Below are 22,312 nucleotides of genomic sequence, written 5' to 3'. Positions count from 1 at the left end.
AACCAGAAGTGGAGCTGTGGCCCAAAGGTATAGTGCTAGTGCTAGTGCGTGTGTGCGTGCATGCGTGCGTGCGTGCGTGCGTGCGTGCGTGCGTGTGTGTGTGTGTGTGTGTGTGTTGCTAGCAAAAAGAGCACAGGAACGGTGCCTGGGCCCAAGTTCAAGCTCCATAAATTTACCTTCAAATACTCTAATAAATACTTTTAATGTATGTAATTGTAAAAAGCCACATTTTTATCTTTCACAGGACATTTTAACAAATAGATCATGGCCACCATAGAAGAAATTGCACATCAGATTATTGAACAACAGATGGGTGAGGTATGTTTACTTTATATTTCATTTGCTGACCTATCAAACTTCTGTTACTTGTGCTAAACATGCATGCTAGCCACTGCAGGTGCAACAGAAAGCTATCCCTAGCCTTCACATGCTTTTTATGTAGTGAGAGCTAATTAAATAATCAATTAAAATAGAATATGTGATTATTAATAGTATTGGATGCTAGTGTGCAAAGAAAAAAAGAGCTATAATAGAGTTAGGACTGACCAAGGAATGTTTTTTGAAGGGGATGAAATGTTTTTGAAGGTCAGTCTTGATACTTCATTTCATACAGGTAAGTTTGTTTTAAAAATGATTATGTCGGGCTGGGAAGATGGCTCAGTGGTAGAGTGCTTGCCTTGCATGCCTGAGGCCCTGGGTTCGATTCCTCAGCACCACATAAGCAAAATGAAAAAAGCCAGAAGTGGCGCTGTGGCTCAAGTGGTAGAGCGCTAGCCTTGAGCTGAAGAGCTGAGGGACAGCGCCAGGCCCCACAACCGGACCCAAAAAAAAAAAAAGATTGTGTCCTACTCTTTAGCAAAAGATATCTATGCTAGGATGTATTTTATTATTGTTGTAGTTGTTTCTATTCACAGTTTTTGGCTTGTTAACCCCACAGTTGATATTATTTTTTAACTGAGTAGAATAATGAATTGGGAACATGTTAGGACTCAAAAAACTGTTTGCTATTGTAACCTTTGACTATTTGTGTCCTTCCTAGAGGAGAAAGGCTTTGCTATAAGACAGCACCCAATAAAATCTAGTCTGTAGTCTCAGTACTAGCCTAAGAGGTGATATAGTATGACTGGCCTTGTCTCCAGTGAAGGTGGTCCAAAGTAACCAAGTCATAGCCAATTGTCCCAAAATCTGTCCTTAATTATAACTGATATAGAGACAAGGGTAGATAGGTTAAAAAGAGAAAACAAATGATTTTTTTACAGTGCAGTTAAATTATGCCATAACCATACTACAATATTACATAATACTGATGTTGATGAGATTTAACTACTTCATAAAGGTTGTATGCTAATGTTAATATTGATAATAAAATATATTCTAAAATTATACTAAAGCCTCCATGTGACGTAGTGCTTACTAAAAAATGACTGACTTGGGCTGGGAAGGTGGCTCAGTGGTAGAGCGCTTGCCTTGCATGCCTGAGGCCCTGAGTTCGATTCCTCAGCACCACATAAGCAAAAAGAAAAAAGCCGGAAGTGGCGCTGTGGCTCAAGTGGTAGAGCGCTAGCCTTGAGCTGAAGAGCTGAGGGACAGCGTCCAGGCCCAGAGTTCAGGCCCCACCGACCGGACCCCCCCACCAAAAAAAAAAAAATATATATATATATATATATATATATATAAAATAAATACATTTTGCTGGTCTTATTTCTATCTAATTTCTCAAGTCAGTCTTATCTGTATTTTTGTTTTGGACAGGGTCTTAACCATGTAGCCCAGACAGGTCTCAAACTCATGTTTCTCCTGCCTCTGCCCCTTGGGTGCTAGAATTACAGGCATATGCTACCAAGTCAGTCATTTTTTTTTTTTTTGGGTCCGGTCGTGGGGCCCGAACTCTGGGCCTGGGCACTGTCCCTCAGCTCTTCAGCTCAAGGCTAGCGCTCTACCACTTGAGCCACAGCGCCACTTCTGGCTTTTTTCTTTTTGCTTATGTGGTGCTGAGGAATCGAACCCAGGGCCTCATGCATGCAAGGCAAGCACTCTACCACAGAGCCACCTTCCCAGCCCTATAAAAACGTTTATAATGACTTCATAAGACACATTTATTGTTTTTTCATATCTATCCCTAGTCCACACTGGCTTCTCCAAACTTAGAGGTATTTCTGTTAGTACAAGGGCTGTATCTGGTCTATAAATGCTACAATAAATAGAAATACCCTGACAGATTTATTTTGTTGCAAAGGGGCCATATTCTAACATTAAGGAACTATGAAACTATGATATGATAGAAGTTTCTAGATTTTTTTATTTAAGAGACAAGGTCTTGCTATATAGCTAATGCTAGCCTTAAACTGGAAATCCTTTTACCTTAGAATTTTTTTTCAGGTTCCAGAGTTTGAACTCAGGGCTTTCCTCACACTTGCTTGGTTTCCTTGATAGGCTGTCATTTTATTACTTGCCTCTAACCTGGTGCTTTTTTTTTAACTGATTTATTATTATTAAGTATTTGAATTCCATAAGTCAAGTTATGAGTACAATACATAAGTGTCACTCCTTCCATTATTCTTCCCCAGTTCCCCTCAACCCTTCCCCACTAGTTGCGTAGTTCAACTTTCATAATGTAATGACTGCATTTACTCACCATTCTTCCCTCCATTCCTGTGCCACCATCTCAGTACTCTCCTTCTCCCAAACCTTGTTCCACTTCCTGATATATATATATATATATATATTATTAAACAGTTTGTTTCTTGTTCAAAGGATGTTGGACTCTTCCTCTTTTGTCAGTTTGTACATATGTATTATCATCTGTGTTTATGTTTTAGTCCTTCTAACTTTCACATAAGAGGGATAGTATGTGCATTTGTCTCTCTGAGCCTGACTTACTTAACGTATTTTGTTGTAGGTCCATCTATTTCCCTACAAATTACATAATATTATTTCCGATAGGTGAATAAAGTTCTATTGTATTTATGTACCACATTTTCTTGATTTACTCATCTGTTGTAAGGTATCTGGGCTGTTTCTGTAAACTAGGCTATTGTGAGTACTACAACAATGAATGTGGATATGCAGTTGTCTTTACTCTATCCTGATTTGTAATATTTTGGGTAGAAGCCCCAACCTGCCCTTTTGCTGTTATTTTGGAGATGGAATCTCATGAAAATTTCTGTCTGAACAGGCTTTGAACCATGGTCTTCCAGAAATTTTCCATCTGAGTAGCTAGGATTGTAGATATGAACCACTTGTACCATGCATTGACTCAGCCTTTTGTGTTATGAGATTACAAACTTGTGTCACCATGCCCAGCTTTAACAGTATTTTTCTAAATAATACCAAAACATTATTTCCCTTTCTCCTGTTGGTCCACACGAGCTATATGATATGATGATACTATAATTTGAAATGTATCAACATTTAAAAGGTATACATAAGTCAGACACTGGTGGCTCCTGTTTATAATCCTGGCTAGCTATCAAGAGGCTGAGATTTGAGAATCACCATTCAGATCCAGCCTATGCAGGCAAACCTATGAGACTTTTTCTCCAAGTAACTAGCAAAAAGCTGGCAGTGGAGGCCCAAATAGTAGAGCTAAAACCATGAACAAAGAAGCCAAGTGAGAGCTCGAAGCGGAGTTCAAGCCCCAGTGCAGGCCAAAAAGAAAAAAAGTGTGCATAATTCAATGAACCATGTTTCTTAATTGTCAACGCATGGTATTACAAAATCATACATGAGTAAAGGATCCATTCAAATTGCAGAAGAGAGCAATGGATTTTAAGATAGCTTCTGATTCCACATTGCAATTAACCTTTGAAAAGCTACAACTTGTCAAGTTTTCTCATAGTATCAAAGAACAATTTCCATAATTTGAAAAGTCATTTAAAATACCCTGCTTCCTTTCGCACAATAAATGTGAGGCCAGATTTTCTTTATAAATTTTAACTAAAACAATATATCCTAACATATTGAAAGAAGAAGCAGATATGAAATTCTAACCTCTTCTAAATTAAACACTAAAATAATTTGCAAAGTGGTAGCATATCACCATTCATTCAACTAAATTTTTTGTTTGGAAATAAACTTTTATTTTCCTTGAAAATGTTATTTTTGGGGGGAGGGTGGTGTGGTGATTCACCCTTGAAAATGTTATTTTTGGGGGGAGGGTGGTGTGGTGATTCACACCTGTAATCCAAGATACTTGGGAGAAAGGAGATTGCAGTTTTAAGGCCAGCTCAGCCAATAAAGTTAGCAAAACACTGTCTCAAAAACAAAAACAGGAGTGGCGCTATGGCTCAAATGGTAGAGTGCTTGCCTTGAGCTGAAGAGCCAAGAGACAGAGCCCAGGCCCAGAGTTCAAGCCTCATGACAAAAAAAAACAAAAAACAAAAAAACAACAAAACAAAACTTTAGTCTGGGGGTAGTGGTACATATATGTAATCCCAGCTACTGGGAGGGCAGAGAAAATTGTGAGAACATAACTGGAAAAATAATCTAAAACAAAAAGGGAGAGGAACATTGTTTTAGGCACTTTTCTAGCAACCATGAGGCCCTGATTGTCCAATATTGCAAAAAAGCAAAAAGTATCCTTAGTGAGCTGCTATTTAATGAATTAAGTATTTTTTAAAATTCCTCTTTGAAAATATTAGCATATTTGTAATAGTTACTGTAACCCACATAAACAAAAAAACTTTCATACCCTCAGTAAATTTTTACAGTGTAAAAAGGTCCTGTGACCTGAGAACTGTCTACAAAACTTACTTCTTTATTAGAGAATGCTTTAAGTATTGTGTTTTCAAAAAATATCTCAAATTTAATGCTTTTCAATTCCCACATAGCTACCACCCTATTCCCAGCCATTATCTGTGTGTGTGTGTGTGTGTGTGAGAGAGAGAGAGAGAGAGAGTGAATGAGTTATAAAAGACCTTGCCACTTCCTGTTCCAACTCCCCCACTGTCCTTCCATTTCAGCAGTAGAAATCCAGACTTGTGTGGTGCCCTTGAAGTATCAGACAGTCTGGCCCTGCTATTGCTTAGATCCCATCTTCCACTATAATCCCTGTCTTCTGTTTTACTCATGTACTAGACAAAAACTATCTCCATATGTGATTTTCCCTCAGGATGCATTCTTTCTCTACTTACTTTGTTTTGATTTTCTCCACAGCATTTAGAATACCTACAGCATAACTATTTGATTATTTTATGTCTCTCCCCACTAAAATAAAAGCTTTAGGAGACCAAAGATTTTGTAGTGTTTACTGCTGTGTCCCAGGAACCAAAACAACAAATTTGTTTGTCTGAATAAAAGGTGAAACAGAAAAGGAAAGAACAATTAAAACAGAGTTCAAATAGTGTTACCATTGCACTTTTTTTTTTTTTTTGTCATGGGGCTTGAACTCGGGGCCTGGGCGCTGTCCCTCAGCTCTTTAGCTCAAGGCTAGCTCTCTACCACTTGAGCTGCAGCACCACTTCCGGCTTTTTTTTTGTCTTTGTTCTTCTATTTTTCTCTTTCTTTTTTTTAATTGTGAAAATACCATACAATTTCGGCTTTTTCTGCATATGTGGTGCTGAGGAATTGAACCCAAGAACTCATACATGCAAGGCAACACTCTACCACTGAGCCACCTTCCCAGCCCTCCATTGCACCTTTTGTTTGCACATTTATTCCTATCAAACAGAATTTCATGGAAGTAAAATTGCCAGGTTAAAAGGTATGTGTAACTGATGGCAGTTTGTCTGAAGATGTCAGAAAAGAAGAACAAAGATTGAGTTGTTTATTACTAATGTGACATGACTGTGTTAGATTGTTACAGAACAGCAAACTGGGCAGAAAATCCAGATTGTGACAGCACTTGATCATAATACCCAGGGCAAGCAGTTCATTCTGACCAACCATGACGGTTCTGCTCCAAGCAAGGTCATTCTGGCCAGGCAGGATGCTACTCCTGGAAAAGTCTTCCTCACAGCTCCAGATGCAGGAGGTGTCAACCAGTTGTTTTTTACAACTCCTGATCTGTCTACACCTCAACTTCAGGTAAATAACTATAGAAACGTCTTTTTCCTTTGTGCTTGCAAAAAAAAATATTAAAAAGTGTGACCTAAGTCATGCCATTAAGACTTTATACATATCCATTTTCAGTAGAAAAAGTAATTGTAAAGGAGTCTGTGCAGGCTGCCCTTTCGTATAAGCTGGTGTCCTTCTTATCCTCACAACAGTGTATTTTGAGGGATTCTTTGTTTTGATAGTAAGATCCACTCTGGTTAATTTGGCCTGGAAGGGATTTACTGAAGGCTGTAGAAAGCTCTGGGCCAGGTTCCCAAGAATAACTGTTAAGTCTGCTGTAAAACTTCACAGTTGGGAAACTGTCAAATCAAGAGCAGCTTCTATAGCTGCAGGTTTTAGAATCAACGTACTGTGCCATGTGTAGGAAGCTACCAAATCAAGAATTTAGAATCATATCTGCCAACTCTAGCAATGTGCCTCCTCTATTGTCATCTTCACCTTCATTAATATAGCTGTCAGTCTACCTTGGTTGGCTCTACATTGGAACTTAGCATATAGATCAACACTACCTCTATTTAACTTTTTCTAGAATGCACAACAGTGCTTTATTTTTGTATACCAGATACCATGGCTATATAGATATTTTTACTGCCAGCTACTGTAATTGAATATATATGTGTGTGTGTATATGTATATATATATATATATATGTGTGTGTGTATATATATATATATATATATATAAAATACCTTATAAGTTTGCCTACCGAGAAGTTTTGGGGGGGTTCCATGTTTGGGAACTGTTTGGTGACATTTCCCTGGTCTAAGAAGATGTAGTTTCTGGTCTAATGATCTTAGGATGTGACCACGACCTCTAACCTTTCCATGTCTCCTCTATTCTTAAGAATAATAGTAAGCAAACGATTAGCATCAGTTTCATTGGTAAGCTAGTAAGAAAAGGAGCAATACATACATTGATAAAAATGTTTTTTAAGTGATAATTTAGGAAAGAATGAGGCTATATATTATGTAGTAAGGGGAAAGTCATTTAAAAAATCTTTTGGGGAGGTGGGGGAGTGGGAGATGGGAAGGGGAAACAAAGGAGGAGGCATGCTTGATAAGAAATATGCTCATTATCTTGCCCATGTAATTGTAACCCCTCTATACAGTATTTTCACAATAAAAAAAAATCTTTTATTTATGGGGCTGGGAAGGTGGCTCAGTGGTAGAGCGCTTGCCTTGCATGCATGAGACCCTGGATTCGATACTCAGCACCACATAAGCAGAAAAGGCCAGAATGGCGCTGTGGCTCAAGTGGTAGAGTGCTAGCCTTGAGCTGAAAAGCTGAGGGACAGCGCCCAGGCCCAGAGTTCAGGCCCCACGACTGACCAAAAAAAAACCCTAACTAAATAAAAATAATAATAATAAAAATAAAAAAAAATTTAAAGATTGGTAGAGCAAGGTGTTTGTTTTTGTTTAATTAAGGGGCAAAGAGAGGTTATTAAATGCCACACTTTTTTTAAAATTTAAGGATGGATTTGTTTACATTTAAAAAGGTTAAAAGGAAAGATGGAGAAATAAGCCTAAAAAAACCCAAAAGAACAGTGTTCTTTTGCCAGCGTCCTTTACCAGGAACCTATTGATGAGCTCCTCTTGTAGCTTAACAGGCGTACTAATTTGCTCATGGCCACCCCACCTCACCTCACTTCTGGTCCATTACATGCTTCTTTTTTGATGAGTGCAGAACACATGCTCTCACTATACACACAGCTTGGATTTTAACTCACTGATGTAAAGTCTGTACCTTTGTAGAGCAGTTGCAGTCACATAATTAGAATTGATTGCACCAATGACTTTCAATGAATAAAGTCTAGATACATCTTTTTAGGTTATTATAAACTCTTCCTATATCATTCAATGTGGGAAGGTTCTGAACTTTTCAAATTAATGTCATAATACAACTGCAATAATTTTACATATTTCATGTACTATTAGTACATACGGATGAGATACAGTTACTCATATGCTGAGCATCAGTGATTTATCCTAGCTGCTCAGGAGGCTAAGACTTGAAGATCAGTTTGAAGTTAGCCCTGGCAGGAAAGTCTGAGACTGTCTCTATCTCCAATTAACCACCAAAAAGCCAGAAGTTGAGCTGTGGCACAAGTAGAGTACTAGCATGGAACACAAAGGCTAAAATTTAAAAAAAGAAAAAAATGTTCATGTATTTGTGTATTGAACAGTTAGGTATTTTTTTGTTTTTGTTTTTTGGTGCCAGTACTGGGGCTTAGACTCAAGGCCTGGGCACTGCCCCTTACCTTTTTTACTCAAGGTTGTTGCTCTGTCACTTGAGCCAGTCTCTGCTTTAGGGTATTTTGGTGGGTAATTGGAGATAAGAATCATTTGGACTTTCTTGCCAGTGGTGGCTCCAAACCTTGATCCTCATATGTCAGCCTTCTGAGTAGCTAAGATTATAGGCCTTTTGCTGTTGTAGATTTTTGTTTGTTTCTAGCATACATTTGTTGTACTGCGGGATTTCATTCGGATGTTTTCATGCACACTACAATCAGTCTTACCCCCTCCCTAATCACTTTCCTTTTTCTCCTTCCCCCTTCCTAAAACACTTTCAATAGGTTTCACCATTCTGTTTTCATAGATACAAACAACTTCAACCATATTTATTCTCTTTTAACACTTCTTGTTGGTCCAATCTCCTCTAGCAGCCACCTCAAAATAGAGCAATAGGGTCTTTCTCCTTCTCTCTTATTTTTTTTTTTTTTTTGTCATTCGTGGGGCTTGAACTCTGGGCCTGAGCGCTGCCCCTCAGCTCTTCAGCTCAAGGCGAGCGCTCTACCACTTGAGCTACCGCACCACTTCCGGTTTTCTGGTGGTTAGTTGGAGATAAGGGTTTCACGGACTTGCCTGCCCGGGCTGGCTTTGAACCGCGATCCTCATATCTCAGCCTCCTGAGTAGCTAATTACAGGCATGAGCCACCGGCACCCAACTTTCTCTTTCATATTTTTTTAAAGAGAAAACAAATGTATTTATTTGTTGCTGGTACTGAGTTTGGGGCTGAGAACCTTGTGCTTGCTTGGCTTTGTTGTAGAGCCTGTTTCTGTTTTCCCACCAAAAACAGTTTGATTTCTTAATGTTATTGTTATGGAGCAAATCGAAAATCAGTAATGTCTGCATGTTATAATTTAGTTTTGTCAAGAAAATTAAGATTAGTTAAATTAATAATAGAATATACAGTTTAATAACAAGATAAAGTGAAAAACTAAAGTGAGCTTTCATTTTTTTAACAAAATGAGAATGTTACTGAGTAGTAACTTTTTTTTTTTTAATAAAGCTCTTAACAGATAATTCTTCTCCAGACCAAGGACCAAATAAGACTTTTGAACTTTGTGTAGTATGTGGAGACAGAGCATCAGGTAACATTAAAAATAACTTTGGTGTGTGTTACTTAAATTATTATCACTATGTTTCCTGTAAAAATGAAAAGAAAAATAAAGGAACATGTCATTTTTATGGCTCATACCCAAACACTTATAAAATTTAATTTTTCTCTAAACTTTTTTATTCATCTTTTTTTACTTAAATGAAGTTTAATTTGACTTGTAACAGCATACTGTGAATATGTTAATGTGGTATGAAAAGTTTCACTTTGTGGAAGTAAAGATACAGAAATTTTTGGAATGTAAAAATTAGAAAATAGCTCAAAGGAATCATTTAAAAATTAGTACCCTTAATAGTATATTAAGGTTTTTAATTTTTGAGGCTTGTTCCAGAAATACAGTGTAGTTGGAATTACTGAAGTGGAAAAGGCTTTAGTTAACTGGCATTCAGTGCACTGCATAACTGAACAGGTGATTTTTCTAAACCTTTTTCTTTTTAGTGCTGAAGTAAAGAGACTTTAGATCTGACGATTGTTAATTCATACCAGAAATCTACACTCGTGTGTGCTCATGTGTATCACAAGGCTCAGTGTAATATAGTTTTTTAAAAGCTCATTTCATTTTGTTGCTGTGAAATGATAAGATTTAGGGTGATTTTATTCCTTGCCAAATAGATGAGAGATAATAGTATTTCATATCTTTTCTGTAATATGTCTTTTATATTCTCTTAAACATTTTATTTCTAGGGCGTCATTATGGGGCAGTAACTTGTGAAGGCTGCAAAGGATTTTTTAAAAGAAGCATTCGAAAAAATTTAGTGTATTCATGTCGAGGATCAAAGGACTGTGTCATTAATAAACACCATCGAAACCGCTGTCAGTACTGCCGGTTACAGAGATGTATTGCATTTGGAATGAGACAAGACTGTAAGTGTTAACTTTAAAAGAGAAAAGACATAAGGATTTCTTTAAACTAGAAGTTTATTTGGATTAGCACATTAAGATATGTTAACTATATGTGCTTTTTAACATACAGTTTTTCAATTAAAATATAAGAATACATATATCTGTATATTTTCTCAACGAATGGTTTTGAATGTGTGTAACAAGCGTGCATTTATACTTTGAAAATAGCACCAGAAAAAGCATAAGTTACAAGATAGATATGTTTGTTTTGTGGTTGAGATACTTAATTCATAAGATGGAAAAGGCCAGAATTGATTGTACATTCAGTATGCCAGGCTGTGCTTACATATTATGAACTGACTCGTACTGCAGTTCTCTGAAGCAATATTGGAGTTATCACTTCTACATTCAAGTAAACAGAGGTTGAAAACTTGCCCAAGGTTCAGTCAAGATGCATTGTATTGATAAGCTGATTTGTTAAATGGTAGCCCCTTTTTATAACCACTTAAAGGTGATAAAAATATTATTTATTTTTGTCAGTTGTGGAGCTTGAACTCAGTGCCTAGGCGCTGTCCCTGAGCCTGTCTGTGCTCAAGACTAGTGCTCTACCACTTGAGCCACAGCACCACTCCTGGGTTTTTTTGAGTGGTTAATTAGAGATCAGAGTCTCAGGGGTACTTTTCTGCCCCAGCTGGCTTTGAATGGCGATCCTCAGATCTCAGCCCCCTAACTAGCTAGTATTACAGGTGTGAGCCACTGGCACCCAGTTTGATAAAAATATAATTAAAAACAGGGACTGGGAAGGTTGCTCAGTGGTAGAGTGCTTGCCTTGCATGCATGAGGCCCTGAGTTTGATTCTTCAGCACTACATAGCAGAAAAAGCTGGAAGTGGTGCTGTGGCTTAAGTGGTAGAGTGCTAGCCTTGAGCTGAAGAGCTGAGGGACAGCGCCCAGGCGCAGAGTTCAGGCCCCACGACTAACAAACAAACAAACAAATAAATAAATAAAATTAAAAAAAATAAATGTGCTCAAGATCATAGAACGAGTAAGTGACAGAACTTAGCTTTGAGCACTGGCCATTGTCTTTCTCCCACAACAACCTGAAAATGGAAAGAGTTTAAAGACTACTACCTTATTAGGTATTATGAAATAAAATTTCTATAAATATTAACATGTATATATAAATTATATGTGTTTTACATGCATATATATTACCTAGGCAATTGAATTATATAAAAAAAAATCTCCCCACCTTTAACTAAAAAAAAAAATCTCAATCTACTTTTGAACTTTTTGTTTTTAGAATCTTTTTTTTTTTTAATTGTTATTATAAAGATGATGTACAGGGGGTTACCATTTCATAAATCAGGTAATGAGTACATTTCTTCTTAGATAATGTCTCCTCTTTCTTTGTGCTCTCTCTGTTTTTCCCTCCCTTCCCTGCACAGAAGTTGTATAGTTCATTTTCGACATAATGTCTGTTGTCTACCACTGCTGCATTTGTTCACCTGTATTCTTTTCAATTGGTTAACTTTCATTTTGTAAAGTCATATAGATTAGGAACTTTGTGTGTGTCTGTGTATACATGGATCTATCTGCTCACACCAGTACTTGAGCTTGAATTCAGGGCTTCACACTCTTGTTTAGCTTTTTAGCTCAAGAGCCATACCTCTACTTCCAGCTTTTTGCAAGCTAATTGGAGATAAGAGTCTTGGATTTGTCTTCCTGGGCTAGTTTTGAACTGAGATCCTCAAATCTTAGCTTCCTGGGTATCTTGGAATATAGGCCTGAGCTCTATAATCTGGCCCCCACCTAAATGAGGAGGTAGATGAGGAATTCTCCTTCTTGAGTGAGTGTTTAAAAATAAAAGTTCCTCTTTGGTTCTGCTCTGGAGAGGAATAGGGAAGTATGAGGGATGTGAATTAATTGGTTTGTTTTACAGATGTGAAGTCCTTTTGTTGAACTTGTATATCATTTCTCGATTATTATCTTTGGAATTCAGTATGATAATATTGTTTTCCATTAGCACTATTTCTGACCTATTTTATAATTGCCTATAAATTCTGTATTGTAGTCTAATAGTTGAACACATTTTTGTAGCTGTTCAGTGTGAAAGAAAACCCATTGAAATGTCACGAGAGAAGTCTTCTAATTGTGCTGCTTCAACAGAAAAAATCTACATCCGCAAAGACCTTAGAAGCCCATTAGCTGCAACTCCAACTTTTGTAACAGATAGTGAAACAGCAAGGTATAGTAAAGTACACACTGTCTAGTCTTCAGTTTTTCTTCCTGTTGGAAGTAATACTAAAACTTGTGTTTCCTTGTTACAGGTCAACAGGATTATTGGATTCAGGAATGTTTGTGAATCTTCATCAGTCTGGAGTAAAAGATGAGTCAGCTGTGCTGATGACACCAGATAAAGTGGGTTTCCTAAGTGTAATTGAAAGCTGTTATTGGCCAGGTAGCCCCAGATCATGCTTCTAATCCTAGCTACACAGGAGACTGAGATCTGAGTATCAAAGTTTGAAATCATCTGGTGTAGATAACTCTGGAAGACTGTTAGCTCCAATTAATCAGCACGAAGCTGGCTAGAGTTGTGTCTTAGTGGTAAGGTAGCATCTGTGAGTGAAAGAAGCTGAGTGAGAGCTCGAGGTTCACAGTTCAGGTCTTTAGTACTGTACTGGTCGCACACACACATGCACAAACACACACACATAAGCTAAATTTGTTATGTTGGTTGCATTATGGATTGAATCCAGGGCCTAACACTCTCCCACTAAGCTACATATCCCCAACACTTAAAGCTAAAATTTTGCCTTATGCTTTTAAGATTTTGAAATTTTCTTACCTCTCTACCACTTCAGTCAATTTACTTGATCTTAAATACTTCCATTACAAATTGTTATTTTTAAAACATACATTAGGACAATGGTGGTGGCTCATGTCTGTAATCCTAGCTACTCGGGATGCTGAGATCTGAGGATTGCTGTACATAGCCAGCCCAGGTAGAAAATCTGTGAAGCTCATATTTCCAATTAACCACCAAAAAGTTGGAGCTGGGGCTCAAATGATAGAGTACCAGCTTTGAGCAAGAATGTTAAGACAGAACACACATAGGCCTTGAGTTCAAGCCCCAGTACTGGCACAAAAGAAAAAAACAAACTATACATATAGCCAGGTATCAGTAGCTCACAACCCACACCCATAATGCTAACTACTCAGGAAGTTAAGATTTGGAGGATCATGGTTTCAAGCCAGCCCATGCAGAAAATTCTGTGAGATCCTATCTCCATTTAACCACAAAAATGACTGGCAAAAGGCATGGCTCAAGTGGTAGAATGCAGCCTGTGAGCAAGAAGGTCCTAGTACTGACTGGTATACACAAACACACACACACAGAGCAAAATTAACAACAATTTGCTCAACTATTCCTGTAAGACAAGTATAGCTTCAAGATTAACAAATATTTGGAACTGTAGCAGGCTTATTTCCATGTTAAATATAAATTATTCATAGTCCTTTTCTGTTATAGGTTCATTAGTGCCAAAAATACTTCAAATATTTGAAGAAAGAGAAATTGTAGTTTACTCCAGTGAGAGCTTTCACTTAAAAGTAGCAAGGAGGTTGCAGGAGCTCTTATATCACACCTCCAAGTCCCACATTATGTTGGAACAGCTTTTCTTTAATATTTATATCAAGCATGTAAAGTTTCTGTACCATTCAAAAACCTCAAGAACAAAATTTTAAGGATCTGGTGTCAGGTTCTCTTTCAATGGGATCTGGTTTTATATATCCCAGAAGATACTTATATTTGCCATTGGTTATATATGTTTCTTAATATTTTAGGACTCTTTTGAATACTTTGGTCTGGAAACATAACTTCATCTGTTCTGTGAACTTGGGCAAATTGTTTGACTACTCAGTGCTTTATTTTTGTCATCTATAAAATTACTAAGAATATGTACTTTACAAGTTAGGCTTTAGCATGAAATTTATTTATTTATTTAGTTGGTGCCGTGTTGGAGGCATAACCCAGGTACTTACACATACTAGGCAATCACCCTTTCCAACATGTAATTAGTAAAGCAGTTTGGCTTCTTACTATATATTTGGAATTAATAAGGCCTCACTTAAGCCTCCTCTGCATGATTACCAAAATCAAAATTTCATTGGCATTAAATCTGCTTTAAGAAGGAAGAGAACTGAATTTTGTTGAGAAATTATGTCTACCCAGACACTGCATATGTTTGTATAACAAACACATACACACTCACACTCACATTTATTTATTTTGGTGCTGATTTTGGGGCTTGAACTCAGGGCCAGGTTGCTGTCCTGAGCTTATGTACTCAAGACTAGTGCACTACCATTTCAGCCACAATGCCATCTCTAGCTTTTTTGGTACTTAATTAGAGATAAGAGTCTTACAAACTTCCCTGCCCTGTGCTAGCTTTGAACTTGATCCTCAGATCTCAGCCATGCCACCTCTAGCTTTTTTGGTACTTAATTAGAGATAAGAGTCTTACAGACTTTCCTGCCCTGTGCTAGCTTTGAACTTGATCCTCAGATCTCAGCCTCCTGAGTAACTAGGATTACAAGTGAAAGCCACTGGCACCCAGCAACATCTTGTATATTAATTGTCTCTAAGAATGATTGCTCTTGTATATTAACTCTAAGAATGCTAAGTGCTATGAGTGTAACCCTGGAAAAATACATGCTTAACGTTCCTGGGGACCTTCATTCAACCCCAAAAAAGAAGAGCAAACTAATGACCCCCAAAACTATCACATTGCAAGATGAAATTTTTCAATTTTACAAAGAGTCTTCAGTGGCAAACGCTTAAAAATCTAGTTAGACATGCTGTTAACTGGAAAATACATAAGTTTTGGGTTTTTGTTGAAAATTAAAATAGTTAAAAATATCTACTTTACTTACACTCACATGTAAGAAGTATGTTTATTTGCCAGCACAAGGGCGCACACCTGTATTCCCAGTACTCGAGAGGCTGAGAAAGGAGGGTCATTGGTTTTAAGCCAGTCTTGAAAAGGAAAAACATTCACAAGAATCCATCAGAACCAATGGCAGGGTGTGTTAAAACATGCTTATCATCCTAAATTATGAGTGAAGCATAGTGGTTAGGTGCAGTGACATACCTGTCATCCCTGCAAACATGGGGAAGCACAAATAGGATCACAGTCCAGGCTGCCTTGGGAATAAGATGAGAGCCTATCTAAAAAACAACCAACCCTGGCTGGGCACTGGTGGCTAAGGAGGTTGAGGTATGAGGATTGCAGCTCAAAGCCAGCTTGAGCAAGAAAGTCCATGAGACTCTGATCTCCAGTTAACAACCCCAAAAGCTGGAAGTACAGCTGTGGCCTCAAGTGTAGTGCTCTAGCCTAGCAAAAGAGGTCAGGTATAGTTCCTAGGCCCTGAGTTCAAAACCCATTACTGGTGCGCGCACGTGTGTGGAGCGCGCTCTCTCTCACTAAAAAGTAGCTGGTGGAGTAGCTCAAGTGTTAAAGTGACTGCCTAACACACACACACACACACACACACACACTCACTTATTAAAAAGTAGCTGGTGGAATAGCTCAAGTGTTAAAGTGCCTGCCTAGAAAGGCCCTGAGTTCAAGTCCTAGTACTGCAAAAAACAAAACAAAAACAATATTTTAATTATATTTTTCAATTTCAATAGAAAAAGTGAATTGAGCAAAGAGCTCAGGATCTTGTTCTTGTAAGTGATATTCCAGTCTACCCATGTTCCCAACCCTTTTTGCTTTAGATTTTTTTTTCAGGTAGGTCTTGGAACCTTTTAGGGCAGTCTGAGCCAATATGCTCCTACATCCACATAGCTAGGATGATAGGGAAACCTTGTTTTAGCATGTAGTTTTGGTTTTTTTTTTAGGCTTGTTTCTTTTTCTTTTTTTAAATTTTTTTTCTTTTTTTATTTTTTTTTTGTCGGTCGTGGGGCTTGAACTCTGGCCCTGGGCGCTGTCCCTCAGCTCTTCAGCTCAAGGCGAGCGCTCTACCACTTGAGCTACAGCATCACTTTAGGCTTGTTTCTTAAGATTTGGGTCTCTCCAAATTTTTCTTTGCCACAATCCTCCTATTCTGTATTTTCCAAGTAAGTAAGATTATAGTTATGAGCCACTACACTCACCTCATTTTCATTTTTAACATAACATCTTGTATTTATATTTAACATTTTTAGTTAGTTCAGTACCTGGTAAAACTTACATTCTAGGAAGGTTGTTTAATAATACATTTGCCTTTTTCCCTCTTCTCACTGGGATTCTTTATATTCTATGCTTGTTTATAGGTTGTACAAACAGTTTTAAAAGTAATAATAATATTGATTTGAATGCTAAAAAGAACTTGGATGATCATGTAATTTAAAATATCATTTTAAGGTGAAAGAGACTATAACATGAATAGATTAGCCATTAAGGACAGTTTTTTGTTTGAAGTATTATATAAACTTTTTAAAAATTTGATACATTTCCTCAAGAAGTTTCTAAAAGCTCTCTTTGATTATACTTGCTAGGTTTAATCTATTTTAACATGTTGTTCTTGTTGATTTCATGATTTAGGGTTAGATTTTAAAGATTTAAAAATATACTGATTGCTTTTTTTGTTTGTTTGTTTTTTCCCTAAAGGCTGAATCGTGCCAGGGCGATTTGAGTACATTGGCTAGTGTAGTCACATCATTAGCAAATCTTGGAAAAGCCAAAGAAGTTTCTCAAGATAGTAATGAAATGCCTATGACGGACAGCTTAAGCAATGGAGATACATCTCTGTGTGAATTTAACCAGGAAGTACAGAGCAATGGTGATGTTTCAAGGTAAGTTTCTTTTTGACCTTGTCCCAAAGAGATTTTACTGAAATGTATGTGTGTTATTATTGACTGAAGTTTCTGAAAGCAACTATTTCTATTCTATTTAGAAAATGTAAAGCATGGTTAGATTTAACTGAAAAACTACAGTTACCACAGAGTGTTAAATAGGTTACATTCTAAATAATAAATTAATATTACAAAATTAGAATGATAATCTTAGATTATAAGCATTTTTCCTCTTAAATGGTAATTCGAGTCTGACTTTTCAAATATTTAGTGTACATTGAATAAAACATTTGCTTCTTACTAGTCATGTTGATTCTCCCTTCACCTCTAATTTTTAGTAATGAAAATAAATATAAAAGACCTAGTTAAATTACAGCTTTAAGTTACTTGAGGAAAATGCCGTCAGCATTCTGTTTTTATTTTATCTGTAGAAACACATTTCTTTAGCCTCTTCCCATACTTTATCATGTAAAAGACTGTATACTGTGCTGAGGATGTAGCTCAGTGGTGGTGCACTTGCCTAGAAAGTTCAAGTCCTTGGGGCCGGGCGCCGGTGGCTCACGCCTATAATTCTAGCTACTCAGGAGGCTGAGATCTGAGGATGGAGGTTCAAAGCCAGCCCGGGCAGGAAAGACCATGAGACTTATCTCCAATAAACCACTCAGAAAACCAGAAGTGATACTGTGGCTCAAGTGGTAGAGTACTAGCCTTGAGCTGAAGAGCTGAGGAACAGTACCCAGGCCCAGAGTTCAAGCCACGACCGTCAAAACAGAAAAACAGTTCAAGTCCTTGGGTTCAATCTGTAGCATCATACAAGGGAATTTTTTTTTAAAAAATTGAGTGAGCAGCATTTATGAGTCATGATGAATACTTTGCTCAATGTGAGATTTTTAAAGAATTCTAGAAGTTATGTTATTGAAAAATGTGGAAGCTACTTTGAATGACTATCTCTGAATTTTTTTAATAAAATTAGGACCTTTGTGTAGTGTTCAATATAGTAACATGATTTCTTGTTAAGTAGTTATGATAGTAGATCATACAAATGAAGTTTAAATTGTTGATTTTAAAGATAATCACAAAATCATTGAACTAGACAAGTCAGTTGTATAACAAAGTTCTATTTTCTAAAGCTTTTTTCTCTTTGTTGGTGGAGCTAAGGACCAAGCCTAAGCCTTACAATGCTACAGAATTTCTTATGTGAAAAAATTTTTTGCTGGGGGGGCTGAGAAGGTGGCTCAGTGGTAGAGTGCTTGCCTTGCATGCCTGAGGCCCTGGGTTCAATTCCTCAGCACCACATAAGCAAAAAGAAAAAAGTCGGAAGTGGTGCTGTGGTTCAAGTGGTAGAGTGCTAGCCTTGAGCTGAAGAGCTGAGGGACAGCGCTCAGGCCCAGAGTTCAGGCCCCACAACTGGACTAAAAAAAAAAATTTTTTTTTTGCTGGGCATTAGTGGCTTATGCCAGGAGGATCTCAGTTTGAAGCCAGCCCAGACAGGAAAGTCTGTGAGACTCATCTCCAATTAACCACTAGAAAACCAACAGTGCAGTTGTGGCTAAAGTGGTACAGTACTAGCCTTGAGCAAAAAAGTTCAGGAACAGCACCCAGGCCCTGAGTTCAAGCCCCATGACTGACCAAAAAAATGAATCATTTAAGTCTAGAATTTCGTATCAAATTTTTATATTATTGTTGGAGATTGGCTAGGCTCACAGCTTCTGATATCTCCTTCTAGGGCATTTGACACTCTTGCAAAAGCATTGAATCCTGGAGAGAGCACATCCTGTCAGAGCTCAGTAGAGGGTGTGGAAGGAAGCATACACCTAATTGCTGGAGATTCGAGTATAAACTACATCGAAAAAGAGGGGCCACTTCTCAGCGATTCACATGTAGCTTTCAGGGTATTTTTTTAATTTTTAAACTTTTTTATTTGATTTATCATTTGATTTTTGTCTTCCTTTCAAAACCCAAAGTGTATTCATTATGCATTTTAAGTGAGAAATACCTCTGGTAGTGTTATAAAATTGAAATTAAGACATAAATGTCCTGCAATAGAAGCTAGTGATTTAGTAAAGCATCTTGTTTATAAGTCAGTTATAGTAGCTAATAGTGGGCTTAAGGCTCTTAGACTTAAATGTAAACACAATTTCCTTTTAATTTTAAGCATAATCATTCATGATAAGTTTAAATGGACTGCCTTTATTACTACAAAAGAAGTGTTAAACTATATCTAAGACCCAGATATTTTGACCTTACCATAGTAATTACAAAGTACTCCATTTATGTTTGACTCCCTTAGCTTTTAGCATTGTCATGAGAAGCTATAAATAATATATTTTAAATTATTTAATACTTTTTAAACTTTTGGGCTTTAACACTTTATATTTCTTAAACATTTTGGAGAACGCATGCTTGTAATTTGTTCAGCTAAGCGTCTCATGATTAAAGCCAGGGCCTCATGCATGCTAGGCAAGCACTCTTATCACTGAGCTTATATTCCTACCACTTACATATTCCTCTTTTTCCCCAACTCAGCCCAGACTTTTAGTGTCCAATTTCATATTCTGGTAATTCCAGGAGTGAAATGATCTATCAGCATCTTACAAACCTTGGAAGTGCCACTAGTAATAAATAGTAAAGACAGACCAACTTCATTTTCTTCGAAAGGCAGTTGAGACCCTATTCAGTACATTTATTGCTAAGATATCAGGGAAAACCATTTTGGCAACATTTTTCTTACAAATCTCAGTGTAGAAGAGCATAATAAGTTCACAAATACATTCTGTATTGTATAGAATACGAGAAAAAAAATACATGTAGAAGACTAAAACAATTCACTTTCTAATATCTGACTTATCTTTCAAATAATGCCCATACCAGAGCTATATAAATATGCTCACTGTTGAGACCCTACATTAAGACCATACTTCTCTATTCTAAACATTCTGGATATTCGCTCTGTCAGCTGTGGATGCTGTTATTCAGCATATCATTCTATGTGCATATGAGACTTCACTACCATACACCTGAAGATGATTGCTCAGAATTTTACTAAAGGTTAAAATGTTTCCATAGATTTCTTTGGGAACAAAACATAATTATCAAATAAATATGGATACTATTGATAGAAATAATGAACACAAAAATAAATGTAACATTGTCTATGTAGCTTTAGTTGGTGTTTGTAAGTTTCAACTCAGAAATTGCTACAGAAAAAGCTAATTGTAACTTAGTAATTTCTTCAATACAATTTGATAGAAATTAAATATATCAGTAAAATTAATTTTCATGTAAACTTTTACTGAAGATAATTTTTGTGGAGAAATTATTGATTTATCTGAACTGTATGGGAAATTATTTTTTTGTGGGTACTGAAAGAATAATGAGAATAATCAGTGTCATCCTTAAAGATTATGGTAGGAGGTATGGTGTAGGGTGGAGAAAGGCAGAATTGATTTTTCCTGTTGTTCTTTGTTTTTCTAAATGAAAGCCATTCTTTTGTATTCTGGGTTTCATTTTTCGGCCTTTATATTTAAATGGGGAAGAACAAAAATGAGACAGATGTAGGAAGAGAACCTTGGAAAATGGACTGAAGGATTCTTTAGAAAGTTGTTCAGCTTTCTTATAGTTGATTTTGGTCCTTCTGACAGATGAATTAAATTAGAACTACCATTTTCCTTTGAAGTTGTCATTTTTCCTTTTCATCTTTGACTTCTTATTCTCTGGCTAGTCCTCAGAATTATAATGCTCTATAGAGTTTCTTTTTTCCTTAAAAGGATAGTTTCCTTGATTCTTATTTATAGTCCTGTGAGATATAGTTCTGTTTTTCAAGGTAGGGTATATCAATGGTAAAGCATTTGCCTACCATGTGTAAAAGCCCTAAAAAAATTTTATTTTCAGTAATTTCCCTGCTTTGTTCCAAGAGCCTACTAATTTTGTGGTTAGTTCTCTCATTGAGGTTTTCTGGTCTTGAACTTCAAACCTCTCTTCTGTACTTAATGGCTCTACCTCATCTTAGTTGCTGAGCGCAATAGCATTATATTGTTCTATTACATTGGAATGTGTAATGGAGTTTGCAGCATTTCACATACATTCTTTCATTTGAGAATCACCACATTCTCTTGGAGAGGTTACAATTTTTATTCTCATTTTGTATCTGAAGAAAGAAATTCACAGATTTTTAATATCTTATTTAAAGCAAGCTAAATGTACTAAGGATAAATAGTATAATAATAATGTAACTGGAAAATTTCCCAAAGAATCTAAGATAGAAGTAATATTTAAGATTATATAAAACTTGAGTTTGGGGTATGGTTCATAAATCTATTTCACTTTAATTTGTTTTCCTTTCTTACTATCTACCTTAAGGTTATTTCCATTTTGAAATGAGTATATGAGCCAAAAGTAAGGTAATTTCCAAAGCTCTTTTTTTTGTGTTTATTATTGCAATATTAGAGTCACAGTCCTTTTAGAATCATAGCTACTTGGGAGCCTTTGTCATTCTTTCCCTTCCTCCTTTTCCTGCTCCATAATCTCATTTCTGAATTTTGTTATAATTTCATAATTGAATTTTAACCACCTTGTTATTTGAGTAATTCCCTTCCTGTTTATTTCTATCACCATATTTCATGCCTTTAAATTTTTTTGAATTTATTAAAACAATATCTTTGTGGCCCCTCTGCTTTTTCTAGCTTCTGTGATAATTCCTTAGAAATCAACCTAATTTTGTCTCTTGGCTATTTATTTATTTATTACTAGACTATTTAAAAGCCTTAATCTGAGGGTGTGGTTTATGTGCAAAGTCCTGGGTTTGATTCCCATCATCACCAAAACAAGTTAAAATAAAGATGAATGTAGTACGTGTTGTCCTAGGAAGCTAAAGTAGAAAGGTCATTTAGCCCAGTAGTTTCAGAGCAACTTGAACAACATAGCAATACCCTGTCTTAAAAATGAATTTATAGCTGGGTGCTGGTGGCTCATTTCTGTTATGTTAGCTACCCAGGAGGCTGAGATCTGAGGATCACGTTTCAAAGCCAGCCCAGGCAGGAACATTTGTGAGACTCTAGCTCCCATAAACTACCCAAAAAAAGTCAGAGTGGTGCTGTGGCTCAAGTGGTAGAGCACTAGCCTTGAGCACAGAGAGGCTCAGGGACAGAGCACGGGCCCTGAGTTCAAGCCCCAGGACTG

The 22,312-nt window shown here is 36.8% G+C and overlaps 1 protein-coding gene across 3 annotated transcripts in view; it reads left to right on the top strand.

Moving 5' to 3' along the window:
* The first annotated feature begins 243 nt into the window (after positions 1-243).
* Positions 244-22,312, top strand: part of Nr2c1 (nuclear receptor subfamily 2, group C, member 1) — a 33,308-nt gene continuing 11,239 nt past the window's right edge. The window contains exons 1-8 of one of the 3 annotated variants that reach the window (XM_013022797.1): positions 244-318; positions 5,794-6,024; positions 9,344-9,425; positions 10,136-10,315; positions 12,394-12,541; positions 12,624-12,714; positions 16,950-17,134; positions 18,861-19,014. In XM_013022797.1, the coding sequence (XP_012878251.1) occupies positions 265-318; positions 5,794-6,024; positions 9,344-9,425; positions 10,136-10,315; positions 12,394-12,541; positions 12,624-12,714; positions 16,950-17,134; positions 18,861-19,014 (1,125 nt within the window). In that variant the 5' untranslated portion in view covers positions 244-264. Of the gene's footprint in view, positions 319-5,793; positions 6,025-9,343; positions 9,426-10,135; positions 10,316-12,393; positions 12,542-12,623; positions 12,715-16,949; positions 17,135-18,860; positions 19,027-22,312 lie in introns of all 3 variants that reach the window. The other 2 variants (XM_013022789.1, XM_013022806.1) reach the window with 2 other exon arrangements.

Source organism: Dipodomys ordii, unplaced genomic scaffold (assembly GCF_000151885.1).
Source record: "Dipodomys ordii isolate 6190 unplaced genomic scaffold, Dord_2.0 Scaffold3, whole genome shotgun sequence".
Taxonomy (NCBI): Eukaryota; Metazoa; Chordata; class Mammalia; order Rodentia; family Heteromyidae; genus Dipodomys; species Dipodomys ordii.
Note: the sequence above shows the minus strand (reverse complement) of the source record. Positions and strands in the feature narration are given on the sequence as shown.